The sequence below is a fragment of the Dermacentor andersoni genome, chromosome 3, assembly GCF_023375885.2.
Source record: "Dermacentor andersoni chromosome 3, qqDerAnde1_hic_scaffold, whole genome shotgun sequence".
In the NCBI taxonomy this organism is placed as follows: domain Eukaryota; kingdom Metazoa; phylum Arthropoda; class Arachnida; order Ixodida; family Ixodidae; genus Dermacentor; species Dermacentor andersoni.
Genome location: NC_092816.1, coordinates 14,177,622 through 14,198,308, shown reverse-complemented (window position 1 = coordinate 14,198,308; position 20,687 = coordinate 14,177,622). Strand labels below are relative to the sequence as shown.

General features: G+C 45.8%; 2 protein-coding genes across 3 annotated transcripts in view; one reads left to right on the top strand and one right to left on the bottom strand.

Moving 5' to 3' along the window:
• The window catches only part of LOC126520883 (cytospin-A-like), a 134,815-nt gene extending 128,391 nt beyond the window's left edge, over positions 1 to 6,424 (bottom strand). Inside the window, exon 1 of the mRNA XM_072287072.1 lies at positions 5,946 to 6,424. The gene's annotated coding sequence lies outside the window, so the exon portion shown is untranslated. The remainder of the gene's footprint in view (positions 1 to 5,945) is intronic.
• A 10,885-nt stretch (positions 6,425 to 17,309) lies between these two features.
• Positions 17,310 to 20,687, top strand: part of LOC126520896 (protein phosphatase 1D-like) — a 47,364-nt gene continuing 43,986 nt past the window's right edge. Inside the window, exons 1-2 of one of the 2 annotated variants that reach the window (XM_072287071.1) lie at positions 17,310 to 17,856; positions 19,318 to 19,452. In XM_072287071.1, the coding sequence (XP_072143172.1) occupies positions 17,562 to 17,856; positions 19,318 to 19,452 (430 nt within the window). In that variant the 5' untranslated portion in view covers positions 17,310 to 17,561. The remainder of the gene's footprint in view (positions 17,857 to 19,317; positions 19,453 to 20,687) is intronic. The other variant, XM_050169713.3, reaches the window with a different exon arrangement.

Genomic DNA, 20,687 nt, shown 5'->3' with positions numbered 1-20,687 from the left:
CTCACTTGAAGTAACACACATTAATCATACATCACAGATCTTCAAGCATTCCATACGAGATCTAGAAGCAACTATAAATTAAGAAAAAGAAGCACCAGCTCCCTGACTGTTACAAGCATGGAATATGCGGCCAACTGGATAAGAGCTACATAATGCTCAAAAGCTGTTAAAGACACCTTCACCAGAAGCATGAGACTGACACCAAAGTATGCTGCAGAGTACCGTTACATACAGGCAATTTACAATGTCTTCTGATAGAATATCACTACTCAAAGAAACACCAAACGCATATGTATATATATCCTGTCAGCCCACAACTATGATATGCTCATTCTGATATCTCCAAATTCTGATTTAAGCGTGCGTGCATGCGTGCACCTGTCTGTCTGTCTGTAGTTCATTCGTTCATTCAATCTATGCTCTTAAGCCAACCCAGTGGCCCAAATGGTCTACCAGCTTGGGCCCCTATTGTCGGGTACAACTTTAGAAAAAAGGGGAGGCCCTGGCCATATGACCAAAGCGCGACAGCCGATTGCCTCCGCGACTAAAATAGTCCCACTCAAAAGACCATGCTTCTAGAATGCATAATTCTCGGTACAAATAAAGACTTCTGTATTTTGATGACTGGCTTTGTAGAGCTCTCGCGATTGGAATGCTACAGCCATTGCCAGATCGCAAAAGAAAAACCCTGTGCCTTCTACAACGCTGCGCATCATCTGCTCTTTAGCTTCATTGCAAGGGACAAAAGAAAGCAGCTCTGCATCGCTTTTGCGCTGGTTTACATGTGCACGGCACATTTAATGCTCGTTTTCCGAGCTCAAAATAAATCACTTGCTATTTAACAAGCATTTAAAAAAAACAACGTATTTATCGAAACCATTCCAAACCTGGGGCGAGAAGACGATTGAGGCAGGAAAAGTACAAAAATTCTTCACTCATCATTTTAAATAAATACTCTTGGTTTTAAGCAGCATAAGAGTTATATTTTGTTTTGTGTTTTCACAAACTTATTTTCAAGAATGAAATAGTTTTCCTTATTTATTTTTTTTTATTTTTGCAAGCCTGCAGTCTCGCCAGTTTGCGTAGAGTCAGCGAAGCGCGCTGCAATCTTTTGTCGCAAGATTACGGCTCAAAATAAACGCACGTGGCACAAATGGTGCATCGTAAGCTCGCAATAATATTTCCGGCATGATAGACCACCGCAAATAGTATGAGAATTCACTGTGATGAGGGGCAGATGCACACGACTGACTCGCTTCGGCCCAGTTCGAAGCGCGGGCGGCCATCTTCTCCATTGGCGGGATCACTGGCCGTCTGGCTCATTCTAGAGTGCGTGCCCATTGGTGGAGGCTCATGTGCATCTGCCTTGGAGGAGTAAACGCCCCTTTTTTCTAAAGTTGTACCCGACTATAGGTATGTCCTTGTGGTCGTGATGCCATGATCTGGTCATGATGTCAGCTTTGTGATCTTACACTCGTCATGCCGTAACACCTACGGCGACCCAGTAGCCCAAGCCATCTTGAACCGAGCCAGTAGCCGAGCCAGCTTGAACCACTAGGTATGTGCTCCTGGTTGTGATACCATCATGGTCATTGCATTGTGCTCGTTCCAGCTCCATCATCCGGCTCTCGTCATGCCATCGTCATCAGACACCATCGTCGTCATACAGTCATTGGCACACCATTGTCGTCATGCAATCCCACTGTCCTCAGCGGTTGTCATGCCATCATCAGTCGACGTCATAGGATTGTCACAATGCCGTTGTCGTTATGCATACGTTGCCATACCATCATTGTGATACCGTCCCAGTCATTCTATTGTCATTACAACTTTGTCAACAGACCCTCATAAAGCCAGTGTCATCACACAGTCATCGTCAAACTATTTCCATCATGTCATTGAGGATGCACCACCTCATCGTACATCAATCCTCCTTCATTATTTTATTGTATTCATGGTGTCGTCATTTCATCATGATTGTGCGGCCACTGTAATGCCATCGTCGTCATTGCACCATCACCTGACAGTCACTATTATGCATCCATTGTCAGACCGTCGTCACACCGTCATGGTCGTGCCATTGTCATCATTCGATCTTCATCATCCAATTCTTGTCCAGCAGTCATTGCCACGCCATGGTTGTCACGTCATTTTCATCATACAGGCTTCACAATGCAGTCATCATCATGCCACTTTTGTCATGCCACCATCATTATGCTGTCGTTTTACCATCGTCATCACTTCTGTAACGTCATCCCATTGTCATCATGCTGTCGTCGGCCTACCGCTTTCATCGATCCATGTACGTCATTCCTTTTTCATCATTCTATCATAATCATGTTGTTATACAACCACGATCATGCCGCCGTTTTCAAGCCATTATCTGACAGTCTATCATGCATCCATTGTCATGCCATCATGGCCGCACCATTGTCATCATTTTGGCTTCATCATCCAGTTGTCGTCATTATACCATCGTCATCATTTAAGAATCATCACCTCATTGTCATCGCCATACCGCCTTTATTTTTCCATTCACGCCATTCCTTCATTGTCATTCAATCGTCGTCACTGCATCGACATCATGCAGTCGTCGTCATGCCACCATACTCATGGGCGACCTTGACAAGCGAGTGCCACAGCAAAGTGGCATAATACCGGAGTATGTCGCATATAGCCAAAGCAATGGGAGTCTGAGAATGACCACTACAGATGTTAAACAAACATCACTTCAGGAATATGGTGTGTCACTATGTTGCTCGAATGCTAATCACCTTACCAGTGACAGTCAACGCAAGATGGGTTCTAGCATGGTTTTTCTCTTCCATTTTTTTATCGCCCATTGAAAATTTGCCTCACTTTAGCTTTGTGCAGCCTTTTGAGCATCATACCAGGTTTCTGAGATTGCATGCAACACAACAACGCAGGTACAGCTATCGGCGACTGTATGCTTCGCTGCACGCCAAAAGCTATACTCGCACAAGCATGTGCAGCTCACGGAAAGCAACAAAAAAGACATCAATGAAAATCAAAATTAATGAGGATTAAAACTTCTTTTTCTCATTTATTACTCAGCCTAAATGAATAGTTTCACATAATTGCTGGCAATAATCACCTAATCATTTGTTTGTACAAACACAGCCACCACAGAAGTGTTGCTAGCCTCCCCAGTGTTGCATGTGATACATAAAACATATAGTGATCTTTATATCCCGTAGCGAGTCTTCAGTTGTGGATAGGTGACAAAACCAATTAACATTTCCTAGTTTTCTGTATGAATGTGCTCCTCGTAGCCACATACAGAGGTGAACAAGTCATCATAATTTTCCTTGATGTGGAATGGAGGTTGAGCTTTCCGGAGATATGGAGCCAGGCTAAAGGAATAGGTTAGCTCTCCAAGTAGTCCGAAGCCTCACTATTATATAGTTTAGAGCTGTTGCAAATGATGCCACAAATGCAAAAATATAGAAATAGCTTCCATTACGTACATTGTCCCATTTAATACTGGTAAGTTACTGTCCGTAGAACACCTAATTATGCTGCATCTCAGCATAAAATAAAACTCAGTTTGGCCAGTATTACAGAATTTTTCCTGCAGAACTCACTGATGCTACCTCTCATAACTACTTTGTCCAGACTATTTGTGGGAGAGTGGATCTCTGACTCGAAGCTGGCAGTTGTAACTGCCAAATTATGGCCTGGGAGATTTCCAGCACCCACTTAAGGTTTCTACGTAGCGTTCTTCACTTCTCAGTGGAGAGTCAAATGCTGGAATAATTATGCAGCCCCTCCAGTTGCATTTTTTTCTGTAACTAAGTCATCTCTTGGCATAGAACAAACATTGCAAGGTATCTAGAAAGGTAATCTATCAATGTAGGGTAATCTAGAGTGAATTAATTATTTCCTTTTGTAACCCATGTGATGAACACCATCGAATGCAATAAATACCTATCCAGTACAAAAAGTACTTTACAAGTATACATGAACATTAAGATGACTACTGTCAACATGTTCACATGAACATCTGGATGAAATTGACTGTATTATAAGGAGCCCATGTTGCTTGCATAAGTATTACTGTGCAGTTTTTCTGATAACATAGAGAATGTAGCAAGATGAAAAGCAAAAGCAGCTGTTCTCTATTATTTTTTTACAACTGCAGTATCAAAAAGCAGTGCAAAACAAATCAATGCTAGCTACAATTATATCCACATGGTCTGAAGTGGAAAACTTCAAGCAATGAACATCTCAAGACAACAACATGAAAATTAGATATACACTAAACAAGGTGTGTGTCATTCACACACAGCTGGCATCCGATTAGGCTAGCAGACTGTGACTACCATATGTAAGTCTCTTCCACTGATAACTATAGTCACATATTCAGTCACATTGTGACATTTAAAGCTACTGCATATCAATTTGTTCAACCGTATGCAAAACAATTACTGTCTCTGCTAGTCAGTGTGTTGATTCAGATCTATGCAGAACATATGGTAAATGTAAGAATCAGCTGTAAAAAGCTTAACATACAAGAGGTAAATAGCTTTTCTTTTTACCTTGCAGACAAGAAAAATGAGCAAGAATGAGGGATATACAACAGTTCATGTAAATTATGACAAGTTCCTTGTGCAATTTGAGGGACCCACAAGCTTATGAATAACCAAAATGTTTGGGAAAGCAAAACAAGAGGCTCACAGGCAAGAATAACTGCTGGATCAAGTGGCATTTGTCTGGAAAATGGCTGTGAAAAAAAAATTTGCAAATGTAGTTGTTAAAGTGGAACAGTCTTTCACTGAGGGGTACTGCATACACCAGAGAACAGTGGTCCCGGAAGAAAAAGGCAGACGGAGAGGAAGGGGCAACTGGCCCCCACATGCATTCAGTCCAACCAATCAATGCAACCAGAAACACATAATGACCATAGTTCAGCCCTTGCACATAGCACGTTCTTCTCAATCCCCCTGACAAAGGCATTGAAGTAGCTCAGTTACCACATGCGATCCTAATGCAGGGTGAATATCTGATTAGGCAAATGATGCAAAAAGAATGCAAGCGCGTTAAGGTAACATTAACATGCATGTTAATAACCGACACTTTTTGTTCTCTTTATTCAGATTAGAGTATCAACATGCAGTTACTCAAACAAAAGCACTACAAGCTTTTTTTGCACTTTTGCAACAGTAACTCAATATGAAATTTGGTACAAGGAAAGCGGACAGTTCGGCCCAAGACCAGTTCTGTTGCATATTCCGCAGAAAACTGCGATTAGCATATGATGTAATGCACGAAGATTTCTTTCCCAGAACAGCCCTGTGCCCATGCCTGCAAGTCGGGCAAGCTAAGTGAGCTCTTCATAATGTTCGTGGCACAAATGGGTAGGTGTACTAAGCCGAACGCATGCACATTTGCGAAACATTCTCTATTCGGTATTTTTACATGCACTAGTATGCACCAGTAATTCCCTGCAAACTGCAAATCAAACTCACTTGAAGTATACACAGCGAAGTATACTCATAATATCTTCAATATTTGCACAGGCAGAATGCGCTACCAGTTTGTCGCCTGCGATGCGCCTCACATGGCAAAAAAAAAAGAAACTTTACACTTCACAAGAACCGCAATAGCTGGGTGCGGTTGTGCCCCATTTATCATACGACGCCAACGCTACAATGTGGCTGCCAGGTTCAAAGCCGACGCTCGATAAAGCGTCCAGTCTGTTTTGAAATTGTTCAGCGCTAGTTCGCTCGAATCACCGAGAAAATGCAACAAGCTCAATCCACAAACACAGATGCTTCGCACATGCTACTGCATGCAAAAGCAACCATGCAACAGCTCCCGTACAGCATGCATTTATTTGCTTGGGGTAGTCCCGAGCAAACGTTAACGGCTCATCAAGAAAAAGAAACTAGAAAGTTTGTCCCTGCACCAGGGACGCAGCTCACGTCGGCAACGGATGCAAAGTGTCAGGCCAGGTTCGAAGCGGCCCTAGAGGCGCCAGCTAGATGCAGCAAGCTGTCAACATAAATATCAGCTTGAAGACGCTTAAATGGGTCATCGGCGGCAGTGCACCAGCAGCAGACGTTGAAGGCTCACGACTCCGAACCGTTTTGTCCGGCCGGGCACAAGCAGCAGCAATTATCAAACATGCAGTCGGACAGTAGACGCCGCAGGGCAAAGCTCGCGGCCGTCTCGACAATGCATTCGGTATTTCCGGAAGCAATGTAGCACAGTTCAAACGTAATACTTCACACTTTTGAGATCGGGCACTACTGCTAATGCGCGAGCAAAACAAACAAAAAAGTTCGGTAAGCCTAGTGACTGAACCTCTAGCCGCTATAGCCTCATTGGCGCTTCGATTGAAAGCGTCAATAAAAAAAAAATTTGCACTTAATATGTGTTTGCTCAAATTTCGCAGCAAGACCGCATTTTCTCGTGAGGATCGTTCAACATGACACTTGGCGCTGTTACTTACGTGATACCTTAACGAAAAAAAGTACACATATATACAGCATATACAGATTATCCGCGCATTGTGCATCATCATCATCAGTCTATTTTATGCACTGCAGGACAAAAGTCATGATAGCATTTCTTGTAATGCTATGATGCTGATAACGCGCGTGCCGTTCGTTACTGGAAAGTACCGGGCTCGCAGCGTTAAAGAAAGGAAACACTTCAAGGCAGATGATGATTATCGTTGTGTGGCAGAAAGGGCACTCTAAAGGGTGTAAACTATTCTCATTCTTACACTCTAAAAACAGTTTGCACCCTTTGGGGTGTATATTTGTCCCACAACAATAATCGTCATCTGCCTTGCTTGCGTTTCCTTTCTTGAAAACTCGGCGCTCGCTACTTTCCTGTCGAGAATGATACGTCACACTGATAACGCGCGTGCCGTTCGTGACTGGGAAGTACCGGGCTCGCAGCGTTAAAGAAAGGAAACGCGGGCAAGACAGATGACGATTATTGTTGTGGGACAAATATACACCCCAAAGGGTGCAACTGTTTTTAGAGTGTAGGCAAAGTTACACCCCTTGGCTTGCCCCTTAATTCTGCCACACAACAATAATCGTTATCTGCCTTGATGCGTTTCCTTTCTTTAACGCTGCGAGCCCGGTACTTTCCAGTAACGAACGGCACGCCCGTTATCAGCATAGAACAGTTTACACCCTTTGGATTGCCCCTTCTGATAACGCGCGTGCCGTTCGTTACTGGAAAGTTCCGGGCTCGCAGCGTTAAAGAAAGGAAACGCATCAAGGCAGATAACGATTATTGTTGTGTGGCAGAAGGGGCAAGCCAAAGGGTGTAACTTTGCCTAAGAGTGTAGAGTGTACATGCACCTGCATGCACTATGCACTCTTAGGCAAAGTTACACCCTTTGGCTTGCCCCTTCTGCCACACAACAATAATCGTTATCTGCCTTGATGCGTTTCCTTTCTTTAACGCTGCGAGCCCGGAACTTTCCAGTAACGAACGGCACGCGCGTTATCAGAAGGGGCACTCCAAAGGGTGTAAACTGTTCTATGCTGATAACGCGCGTGCCGTTCGTTACTGGAAAGTTCCGGGCTCGCAGCGTTAAAGAAAGGAAACGCATCAAGGCAGATAACGATTATTGTTGTGTGGCAGAAGGGGCAAGCCAAAAGGTGTAACTTTGCCTAAGAGTGTGGGCAGTCGGCATGTATGTATGCATGGCACGCTCGGCGATGTATAGTTGCTGGCGTTTGTTTTCGCGCTCGTGTGGTCTACTTACTCTGACGCGCGTCTTGTAGGTGGTAAACGGTTCTGTACGTGACACGTACTGAAGTGGTTTAACCAGTATAGGTGTTCTGTGGTTTAACTCTGTATGGCCGGACTTTCTGCTGGCGTTGAGGCGGACGCGTATCACACACTCTAATTTACACCATTTGGGTTGTATCTTGCCACACAACGATAAGCGTCATCTGTCTTGTCCGCATTAACGCAGTAACGAACGGCATGCGTGTTATTAGCATATTGTTCCCGACAGGAAAGTAGCGGGCGCGGCGTTTTCAAGAAAGGAAACTCAAGCACACTCTTACACTCTAAGAACAGCCCAGAAGGCACGCATTGTCCAACGGATATTCGATTTAGGTCCGTTTGTACGGAGCCGAGCACAGACATCCGCCGGACATAGATCGAAGCGGAAGTCTCGAGTGGAACGTCCACGGGACGTTTGCGGTACTTACTGTATCGGATATACACTCTTAGGCAAAGTTACACCCTTTGGCTTGCCCCTTCTGCCACACAACAATAATCGTTATCTGCCTTGATGCGTTTCCTTTCTTTAACGCTGCGAGCCCGGAACTTTCCAGTAACGAACGGCACGCACGTTATCAGAAGGGGCACTCCAAACGGTGTAAACTGGTCTGTGCTGATAACGCGCGTGCCGTTCGTTACTGGAAAGTACCGGGCTCGCAGCGTTAAAGAAAGGAAACGCATCAAGGCAGATAACGATTATTGTTGTGTGGCAGAAGGGGCAAGCCAAAGGGTGTAACTTTGCCTAAGAGTGTATGTTAAACCTGTCCGATCGCTTCATTTGCGATTTACACTGCGCTAATACTTGGCCGCTTATTTCTTGAACGGCGTACACTCTTAGGCAAAGTTACACCCTTTGGCTTGCCCCTTCTGCCACACAACAATAATCGTTATCTGCCTTGATGCGTTTCCTTTCTTTAACGCTGCGAGCCCGGTACTTTCCAGTAACGAACGGCACGCGCGTTATCAGCATAGAACAGTTTACACCCTTTGGAGTGCCCCTTCTGATAACGCGCGTGCCGTTCGTTACTGGAAAGTTCCGGGCTCGCAGCGTTAAAGAAAGGAAACGCATCAAGGCAGATAACGATTATCGTTGTGTGGCAGAAGGGGCAAGCCAAAGGGTGTCTCTTTGCCTAAGAGTGTACACGGTACACATATTCGGCGTTGCACAATTTCTTGCCTTTACGCAGCGTGCCACCACTGAAAAAATTTTCGGCGCCCAACATTCGCTGCAAGCCGTGGTACAACACAACCGAAAGTGGCGGGTCCATATTGTAAACGTGCTTTCCGAATTAAGCAGACAGGACAGAGGGCGCTCTATAGCATCATTTTCGCAGCGTTCCCTGAGCATTGGATTCCCATAACCTCTTTCATAGACGACTCCGGTGCGTGCGTCTATTTGTCGTACAAAAATCCCTCACGTGACCTGATCCTAGGTGCCTAGGGACAGCATCGTTTAGGGATTTTTGAGGAGGCGCGATGCTGGCGCCGAGCGACGCCGTGGCGTGTTCGTCCTCGGCGTGATCGTTCTCTGGACCACGCGTTGTTCAACATTGCTCGTGTGATTGTACGTGCGTTGCTTGTGTGTTGGTTGTAGCATAGGTGTTCTGTGGTTGTAGGTTCTGTGTTACTTGGCGGAAAGCCGAGAGTAGTGGTGGTGCGGCAGAGCGGCTTTGGCCTCGGTGAGCTCTGGCAGTACAGATCATCTGCGTTGTGTGACCCGTGCTTTCTTGAGAACCCGGCGGTGGTGACAATTGAAATAATGAAGTGGCCTAGCGCCTCGGCAGCGAACCGCGATGTGGCGTCGCCGTGTCCGACTTTGCTTAGCGGACATCGAGGGATGTGCTGCTCGCTGCAAGTCATGTAAATGCAACTGCGTCGACCGCCCACTGTTCAGCGCTGAATGTGTGTTTGGTGTGCTGTACTTGAAACGAGTGGTGCAGCCGTGCAGAGGGGGTGGCGGAGTAGCAGAGTGGCTTAGGGGCTCCGTTTGCGAATTCAGACATCTGCTCCCGTCTTGGTCTCATTAGCGGCTGTCGCGGGATTGTGGTGTGCTAGCTCCTTGCCTAGTATGAAGTGATGTGAAAGCACAATTTTTATTAAGGGGACAAGATGTTGCCGAGATGGTTGCACGAGATGGTTGCAGCACAGTTTTCTTTTTTCTTCCAGGCACCTTTTCTACTTGAAGCTTCTATTGCAGTGCTTCGAGCCTCTTTGAACCAGCACGTAGTGTATATAAAAATTGGACACTGATTGGGAACACGCTAAGTTCATGCCTATCTATAGTAAAAAGATGTAGCACGACCAGACAAAATAAAAAAAGGGGGTGGGCTGCAGCAATACTAAGTGTTAAATGGTGCTTTATCCTTTCCCTGGGTTTTCTGTTTTCGTGCTTTTTATGGATCCTCCGCAGTAACCACGCGAGTGCCGAACTTGACCTTATTGGTTTCAAGTCTCATGGTTGTTACTAACAGAACAGTGTGATAAACAAACAAGGGATTCGAGGCATTCGTTCACCTTGCTTGCCTCATGGTGCTGCTTCATAAGCACCGTGAGCATCCAGGCCAACTAGGAAGGGAGGTTTGTTGCAATCGCTTCTGAACTGTATTGCCACCAAACCAACAGTGCTCTCAATGACAGCTTTTGGACAGTAGAATGCTTGCACCCAGCAAAATCGTAAGAAGGAAGCATTCAGGATGTGCAAAGTGGGCTTTTGAAGCTGGCAGCATTACTGAAGGGGCTTTGCCCATCTGCCCTCTTTATGGATACACAAAGATGATTTCCTCTTTAAGAGGGATTGTTTCGGAGGTCGTTACATGCAACAGTGTTGGGTGTTTAGTAGCTTGTCTTTGCCCACTGTTAATAATCTGTTCCTTCTCCAGTGCCCCTGTGAAGTGCCTACTTTTTGGACACAATGTGCTCTCCACGCATGCATGCATGTTTTGCTTGTAAAGACGTCTATTACCCCTTGCCTCAAGCTGGTCCTTGCTGATGTCACCCAAGAAGGCATTGGGGAGTATGGCAATGTACACTTACAAAACACTGTTGATACCAGTGAAATCAAATTAATGGAGCTGCTGTTCTTTTTTTGTCCACTCCATCCTTGTTAGTTACAAGGAGCAATGTCCGAACAGAAGGCATATGTAGTTGGTCATGCATAGCCTGCGCACTAAGACTTGTTGGTGTGTTATGACCTTAGCACAGTGTTTAGATGTAAAAAACTTCTGATGTGTTGAAGACTTCCTTCTCTTTATCATACTTTGCTAGATGGAGCCAGCAAGTGGGTCAACCAGATGTTCAACAGGCTTCCCACTAGTTTTCCCAGAGTCTCCTTTACCAGGGTGCTGCACATAGATATCTGTTTTCTTGACCTTGCACTGCACTTCAACTATGGCCACACCTGCTAAACCTATAGCATGCGATCAAAAAAGTGCTATAAATCATGTTCCTCCAAACTTGTGACATGTGCTTCAAGGCCTTGAGGAACACCCTCATTTATTTACGCCCTCATTATACTGTACGAAGCTTCGCATGATAAGTGCGACAATTAACATCTGCTGGTTTTTCAGTGTTATTCCTGTCCAGCTTGCTGAAAGCTATCCTGAGTTTCAAAAGCAAACTACTGCTGCTGGACAAGAAGTGCTTAAAACAAGGGTCGCTATAACCACATATGTCACACGAAATGAAGAAGGCCACTGAGTATACAGGCGGTTTACTTCATATCGAACAAGCTTGGTTTTCCCTTTGCTAGTGAGTAAACTCAACTTGCCCCAAATACATGGCCTGTGACAAACTATGTGCCACATGCTGTGTCCCCTGCAAAGCTGAAGATGTGCACGAGATCCTGACACCCTGCAGCGGCTTCTACACTGGGCAACCAGGCTACTATAAAAACGACTGCCTTTACTAATATGCTAATAACATGAAAACGGGCAGAAATTTGGCTATTAATTGGACCCAACTGCAGGTGCAAGCCACTCTTCCACCAGATTTGTGTTGTTTACAGAAACTGGAGCTATATAAATGCAGATAAAAACAATGATGTTTGAAAGTAGCAGAATTGAACTATATTCTGCACAAGCAGTGCTACCTGCAGTGCTGGTACCTTATAGCCACAATTTATAGCTGCATCACCATGCAAAGGCACTATTCTTGAATTATTAACTTCTATTATATTTATGGTGGCCATATATAGCAATTACATATCATCCACATTGTGTGCAATATGGTTAGATGTCAATTATGATAGCCATTCCTAATCTGAAATGCTACAAAAGAGCAAATATAGGCAACAAATTGCAATTCAAAGACAGAACCAGTGCACAGGATAAGTGACAGACTTCCTTTTATTGAAAAAGAAATGTCACGTGTCATGCCACCAGCAGTGGGTAGCAATCTTTCAAGCTTGGGTGACAGAGGCAAAACTTAGCAAAATGCTACAATCACGCTGTAAAACGGCCTTGGACACAAAAAAACGACATCATATTGTACCGAATGAAAGGGCAAGACTCCATCCAAGAACAGTCTATGGCACCACATACTTGACATGGTGTAAAAAATGTTGACATGCCCTACCCATAAAGAAAAGGCAACAAACACAGAAAACGCCTTAAATGCAATGTGCAGAGTCTGAAACCAAGAATAAACGACCTGAAAAAGGCTTCGTTAAGGCTTTCAGCGATTAAAATTGTCAAACTGTCTCATCACTTCTTAATGAATCTGCACAGGTGAAAATGAAGGAAGGAAAGCCCAATAGCAGGGCTGCAGAAAATGTCACCGAATAAACATACTTTGCTTACCAACGATACCTGTGGTTTAGTTGTGGTCTGTGTATAAACTTTTCTTGTTTAGGATGGTTTAGCGGATAGGGAAAAAATGACCATAAGAGCACCACGTGTATGCATAGTCTACGCACGAAAAGCCACTGCTTTCTTACTTTTATTTATTTTTTCTCTCTACTACTATGCATGAGTATTTAAGTGCCTTAATAGCATTGCTAACATCCTACTGCAAAACACAAAATTGGGCAAGTTGTGGCATAAAGAAAATTGCATTTTCACTCATAATGTGAAACAATGATGCAGTAGCTGGTGAAATATGCTCAGGAAGCTTACTTCATGCAGTGTTTGTTGAACACTTGCCAATGCAAGTCGGTAATCTTCAAAAGTAAAATAAGTAAGAGTCGTATTTATTTGTGGGAGTTGTTCCTCTCAGTGTTGAAGTGGAAAGACTGCTTTTCTTCCTCCTCTTTCATATCCGGACTTGGCCACTGCTCTACACCGAAACAACCCTTTAGCTTCTTACTGCTGAATTCGTTTTGGTGTTCTCAAATATATATTTGGGCTACCCATTGCTAAGTCTCGCGCTTAATCAAAGAATGAATCAATGAAATGAATCATTTCTCAAAGAGCATGTGCAGTCCAGCCAAAAGCAGGGGCAAGAATCCGCATTGTGCTCCTGCATTGAAGGTGAATAACATGTACCATAATGGCGAATGTGCTTTAGTAAGCTTCCCTGCAATATTAATTTGTAATGTACAAATAATTGTCAATGAAGCTTACCACGAGCACAGATGCACTTGCAAATTATGTCACAATTGAAAATAATGAGCACAGTGTAAACCTATGTGCCCTTTCCACTCTTAGTATTTACACCCCTGTACTGCGGTGTAGCAAGCTACAAAAGAAACGTTGCGTAATTAGGCTTTTTACGATTATTTTTCTCGCAATACACTAATATTTCGCGGTGAAACCTAAGCAGTGTACTGCGGTGAAACATAATAAAAGTGAAAAGGGGCCACTGTCACTGGACATAATAAGAGTTCTTTAATTATACACTCGCGCACCCGCCGCCTCTCAGGTCGCCTAAGTGGACATACTATGCTGGCTGATAGCGGCCCCCTCCCACTTTTAGTATGCTTCACCCCGTAACTAAAATGTACTGCGGCGAAGAAGCCGTACATTTCTATAGAGTGAATAAACAAATGATTTTTACAACAGTACAGCAATAAACGCGCACCATGCATCAGTCTACCACACGGTAGAGCGTCGCAACATACGGTAGCTGATTCACACAGACATGTGTTTATGTTTACGTTCGCACTCCTTGCGTAATAAGACTCCGAGAACTTCCACAATAGAAAGTAATTTACAACACACAAACGCAAAGAACACAGACACACGTCTCGTTTTCAACTCGGCCGTCATGCAAATGACATATAGCGTGGAAAACCGTGAACATGCTGTGTGTTAGCGTCGTAAACTTCATACTAGGCAAGGAGCTAGCACACCACAATCCCGCGACAGCCGCTAATGAGACCAAGACGGGAGCACATGTCTGTGAACACGCAAACGGAGCCCCTAAGCCACTCTGCTCCTTCGCCACCCCCTCTGCACGGCTGCACCACTCGTTTCAAGCACAGCACACCAAACACGCACTCAGCGCTGAACAGTAGGCGGTCGACGCAGTTGCATTTACATGACTTGCAGCGAGCAGCACATCCCTCGATGTCCGTTAAGCAAAGTCGGACACGGCGACGCCACATCGCGGTTCGCAGAACTTCGCTGCCGAGGCGCTAGGCCACTTCGATATTTCAATTGTCACCACCGCCGGGTTCTCAAGAAAGCACGGGTCACACAACGCAGATTCTGTACTACCAGAGCTCACCGAGGCCAAAGCCGCACTGCCGCACCGCCACTACTCACGGCTTTCCGCCAAGTAACACAGAACCTACAACCAACACACAAGCAACGCACGTAAAATCACATGAGCAATGTTGAACAACGCGCGGTCCAGAGAACGATCATGCCGAGGACGAACACGCCACGGCGTCGTTCGGCGCCAGCATCGCGCCTTCTCAAAAATCCCTAAGCGATGCTGTCCCTAGGCACCTAGGATCAGGTCACGTGAGGGATTTTTGTACGACAAATAGACGCACGCGACTCCGGTGAGAGTGCTGTCTAAAAATTGGCAGTGGCTTAGCTCGGCTATGCCAGGATATACGTAGCGAAAGCTAAGGCATAGCATGGTTAGCTTTGGCAGTGCCTCCTATTGGTTAACCTTGATCGCAAGTCCAGGTTGTCTCCAGGTTGTCCAGGTTGATCGCAAGTCCAGGTTGTCCAGGTTGTCCAGTCTGGTTGTCTAGCTATGCTGCGGCGTTTAGCCAGTCGTTCGGTGCGCTGTTCGTCTGTTTCCTAGGCGATTCGTTTCCTCTTCATCTCGTTCCGATGTCGATTCCAGGCCTCCTCCTGCTTATCAGAATTGTCGCCGTCCATACTGCCGCCTCAACTGTGGTTGCGGCGCACGCGAGCTCTCCTTTTCAATGCTCCGACATGTTATCAGACATGCGACGCAGCTGATGAAACGAGCGGACGCGAGCGCAGCGTACGAGGAACGCGGCGTGACGTCATAGCAAACGGCGGCGGCGGAACACCTGTGGCTCGGTGCAATGCATTGCTCGGTGCTACTACTGGCGCATGCGCAGTAGTGACTAGGGATCCAGAGAGAGAGAGAGAGAGAGAACTATCCGCGGCGAAGCGCGCGTTGTGACGTCATGTGCCTCCTCGGAGCACCGCCACGGCGAAATCGCAAGTTCGCGGTCAGAAGCTTTCGCTTTGAAATGTGCGCCGGTCCCGAAGATATATCCAGTACTATCGTTATCGGCGCTAAGAAAAGCGTTCTCGAATTCTTCCTTCGTTACAGTTAACGTTTCGACGTCTTTAAAATCGGTCAGAGGGAACGCTTGGTAAAACCGCATGTAACAAAGACATGTGATACTATTATCAGTTACATCATTACAACCTTACTACAAGGACTATACCCACGCAAAATTAGACCGTAGGATCCGAACGAGGTGTATCATTTGTAAGTTAATTAGCACGTGAGCTTTCTAATGCGTGAATAAATGGCTTCACCTAGCTTGGTATTGTTGTGCTGAGGAACGAAACTATCGTTCATGCATGTGTCACGTGCGCAGATGGCACCGTTGTCGCGGTCAGCTTAGGTTAGTCTTGGGCAACGTTACTAGACTAGATTAGTAACATAGTCTATATTATATAGTAACGTTGGCCTAGGGTGCCTCGATGCCCTCCTCCCCCACCGGACATCGCGCGTGGCGTTCAGTTCGCAAGTTTGTCCATTCGATCAGGTGTGGTCGCGTTTGATCGAACTCAAGCTCATCAGGAGTTTTAAGGCGTACAATTAATTGAGCAATTTGTTGCAGACATTTTAAGCTTAATTCCTCGCCCAGAACTATCGTGAAGAGAATAGGACAGCAAGGCAAAGGGATAACCAACCCCTTCGGCGACGGCGCAACGCGTCCGTCTTTATAGGGAGCGTAAACACAGGAGATCGAGGCAATCGCAAGAACCCCAACCATCTTCGACGACACAGTTTAGGTACATTCACCGGCATTAGCTCCTAAACACGCTGTTTACAAGGGCTGTGGATCCCACGGCTTGCTTTTCGAAACACATAGACCACTCATGCCGGCGTCCCGCGTGATACAATGCCCATAACGCTGCGACGCTACACTGCAAAACATCATCGGTCGAACAAGACATTATTGGCTTGCAATGTTTAAAAGGTAACTTAATTACCTGTTGTAGTGATATGGGACCGCAAAAGACGAGAGAGAGCGCACGGCAAATTGCGTAAAGCTAGGGGCACTGTGGCCGGCGTAAACAGCAATGTAGCGGCAGTCAGCGGTACATCCGAAATAACGGTCGAGGCCCCCCCGTCGCCAGCTCTGTTTCGCTTGCTACGCAAATATTTAATTTGAGGCTTTATTGTATGATGGTAAAGTACGAAATTCTATGGAGACAGTAACGTTGCTTGCGCCAGCGTAATCACGTAATACATTTCCATATCTCCCTCGCTTTATATGATTTCCAATAGACAGACAAAACCGAAAACTGCTACCTTCACGGAAACCAACCAATTTCTCAATACATTCTGCAAACTTATCATAGAAATTTTTGCGCTAACATTGTAAGTTAATCAAACTGACATTTTTACCTAATAATTAAATTATATAGGCTGCTTGCAATATAACTTAACTGCTGAATTTTGCTTTCAATGAGTTTCAGTCAGTAGCGACTTGTATGGTCAAGCTTCCCTCGTTATCTGAAGCGCTCGCCGTCTGACGTCGGGGGTTACTATTGTTTTCAATCGAAGCCGAAACTCGCAAATCTTTTCCCACGTTCCGGCCGTTTCCATGCCCAGCAGCCCGGCATGTGAACACACGCCCGTTTCTTGTCTTAACACGCCGTCTGTCCGCCCTTGGCATTTTCATCTGAATATAACTACCATATGCTACCAGATGTCTACTACCAAGGCCTTTCTATACTTTCCTACAAACTGGTTTTAACTAACGTCAGATGAAAACGGGGAAAGCAGCAAGGTTGCGTCACAGCAGACTGAAGCCAATCACGCTCTGACTTTACGGGGCAGTGAGCGAGAGAGCGGAGAGGTGAGTGACGAAGGCGACAAGTTCGCGGCTACCGCTGCTCTCGCAGCGGCCGCGCGAGGGCGATGGTAGCAAATGGATGAATAGCGTGCGCCAGACAGGCGAGAAGGCGCCGGTGGTGGGAAGCTTGTCTCAGCCTGCCTCGCGGTGGTGCAATCGGAATCTGTGCGAAGCTGGCGCGACTGCGGCAGGCAGGCGGCAGACCGCATCAACATTGAAACCAAGTGAATGAGTGGTTTGGTGGCCAAGTTTTGCGAGTAGGAAAGTGCAACGTGCGGTGGTCAAGCAAGGTGTGTGTCTATGCAGTGAGATCGCCGCGATGATAGGTTTAAATCTGCGAGTCACCGGACACTGTAACCAGGGTGGCCGTAAATATATGGAAGATGCCTTCGTCGTCGCTTATCAGCAGACCAAGGACAAGACAGACCTGGAATACGCTTACTTCGGTATCTTCGATGGTCACGGCGGTCGCGAAGCCGCGCTTTACGCCAAGGAGCATCTGCTCGACGCTATTGTGAAACAAAGCGACTTTTGGTCAAATAACGATGAGCACGTGTTGCGTGCCATCAAGCACGGCTTCCTCACAACACATCTTGGCATGTGGAAGGAAGTTGGTGAGTGTTCCGTGTTGTGTATTTTCCTAGTGTCCACGGCCACATCCATTAGACACGAACGGGCTGCCGCCGCTGCTGGGTCACGGGAAGCGAGTTCGGCCTTTCAGGCAGCGGCGTTACCCGTGATGCAACTCGCCCATTGAGCGCTAGGCCTAGTATTTGTTCAGCAGGTTGGCTGTTCAATCGTAAGTACATACTACGGGTATCGCACGGTGCACTTTTGATCGCGATCAAGCCCGATCAGGATCGAATTTCTCAGTCGCGATTGGTTCCTTTGCGCACGCTGCACGAGGGAGCCAATCGCGGTCGAGAATTTAGATCCGGATCGGGCAAAAGTGGCCATGGGACACCGGCATAGCAAAGCCGAGCGTTTTGGTTACCGCATCTGTTTTACTGATCTTGTTTTCTGCCGGCCCGACCAGTGTGGTCGGCTTCACATTAACGGCACAAACAATAGAGCATCATTGAAACAATAAGTTTCCACGGGCATCTGCTTACTGCGAATCTTAAGAAAAGGAAAGCTTCGCTTGAAGTAGAAAATGAAGTATTGTCAGTCATGCTTGCATGCTGATACGCTGTTTTTTAGTTTAATCTAAAACAGTAGGACGCGTGCACGACCGCAGTAGCAACTTCAGTGCAGAAGTGCGCCTCTTCACGCTCAGCTGCCATGCACAACGTCTGTGCAGCATGACTTGTGCAGCATTAGGAGGGGAGAACAGCAATTTTATATATGCGGAGACTGCCATTAGCTGTTACCTTTCATCAGCATTCCAGCAATTATGACATTTCCTAAGTTTCCGGACAGTGCTGCAGTTGTTTGGAGAAACTGGCTAGTGGTACAGAAAAAGCAGCTTATCCGAAGTCGAGAACTCAACCAAACCTTGTCGAATGCCCTAGGGTGGTGGAAAACCGCTGACAGGTTTAGAAATGAGGGTGACTTTCACCACGTGTTAAATTCAGTGATGATTTAGTGGTAAATGCAAGTCAAATGTGTTAGCATTATGTTGCACTCCTTATAGTTCCCGGATCCATGATTTAAACAGTGTTCACCACATTGCAAAGTGTTTAGAAGCTCTCTGGAAACACATGCTGCCTCTTCGAGCTTTGAGAAGCGAAATGAAACTGACAGTGCTCCAGAGCAGGCCACCGTCAGTTACACTACACTACACATACACACACACACTCTCTCTCTCATAAGATCTCCCATCCCCTCTCTACCGCGTGGTCTACTTCACACACACACACACACACGCACACTTCATCTTGTCACTTCTAATGCTAACAAATTAAAAAGGATCTGTTTTATTTGTGTAATGCTTGTAATAAGGTCGTGTAGCGTTTCATACATGTTCATTATTATTGATTCTGTTATGCCGTGCATTTATTTGGAATGTTTTTGAGCAGTTCAGTCTTTCTAATGAATTTGCCTGAATTCTTGTTTCTTTCATGCTGCTGCACCAGGCAAATGGCCCAAGACGATGTCAGGTTTACCCAGTACATCAGGCACAACCGCAAGCATCGCCTTCATTCGTAGGGGCAAGCTGTTCATTGGTCATGTTGGAGATTCACGTATAGTGCTCGGATGTGAAAGCATGGGTAAGATTATGATTCTCTTCTCAAATGACACTGCTTCAACAACAAGTGCTGTTGCAGTGTACCTGCTTTTAGCGTGCAAAATGCACTTGCACACACTAACACAATCTTACATTATTGAAACAACATTCTTGATCAGCTGCAACCTTTTACTTTAGCTTGGCATAATTTAGAGTTGTAAATGTGCCACTGTAGTGACAGAGTGTGACACCTTTTATTCAAGACTGAGAACAGACTGGAGTGTGTGCAATGCTTTTCGATGATTATAGTTGCTCAGAAACTTCATAAAAGGGCTTAATAATAATGCAGGTATAAATAGTGCAATGCAATAGTTTTAGATTAGGGTGCCCAAGCATTGGGGGATGCAAATGGCTGTGCATGCAAAAGAATGTGAAGTGAGCACAAAAGTACACTAAGGACCCACAATGGAGTTTTTGTCCCCCAATGCTTGATTGTGGCTTGTGTGCCTATTCTAAAACTCTTTAATTCTTCCTCTCCACTGGGGCAGCGCTCCTTACTTTTTATTTCCATGGCTCACTTATAATAACCCTTCAAGGTTTGCATCTGACTGAGGATTGGTAACAGGACTGACAGGAAGCATTAACAACTGCTGCTTCTCTGTCGCTTTTAAGGGCCCCTCGCGACGTTCCATTGCAAATTTGGATTATACATTGGAAGTATTACGACATTGTGTAGGGAGTGTTCTGCTGAAAGAATTTTTCATATTGGTTCATTATAAGAGGAGATAGAAGAAATTAAACTGTCATGTTACCATGCTGCCGGGTGGCAAGTACCACTGCCAACAGAGACACTCTCTCCCTCTGCCTCAACCAGTGTCCGCGGGCAGCATTTCTACCCTGCCTTCTCCCGTACCAGACCTGAGGGACCGCTTCATGTTCACGCTGCCTCCTTTGTTTTTATTCTTTTCCTTTCTTGCTGTACACTGCATTTCCATTGGCGGTGTTGTGCTTTCTACATTGGGTACTGCATTGGGTACTTAACCGAAGTCACATGCTATGGTTAGTGACGTCGCAAGCAGCCTTTCTTGTGTAGAGGCATTTGACCCCTTGACTCTTGCCCGAAGTGCCGCTCCCTCGAGAAGAAGGGCCTTCTGTTTGAAATTTCGGTCGTTTCTGCTCCATGCAGCTGTTTCATGCTTTACAGGCACAAAAGTCGCTGCTTGAGCTATGCGCCGCGCTTGTTTGCTTGCAATGCCCAAACCTGGTGAGGGGCCCCTT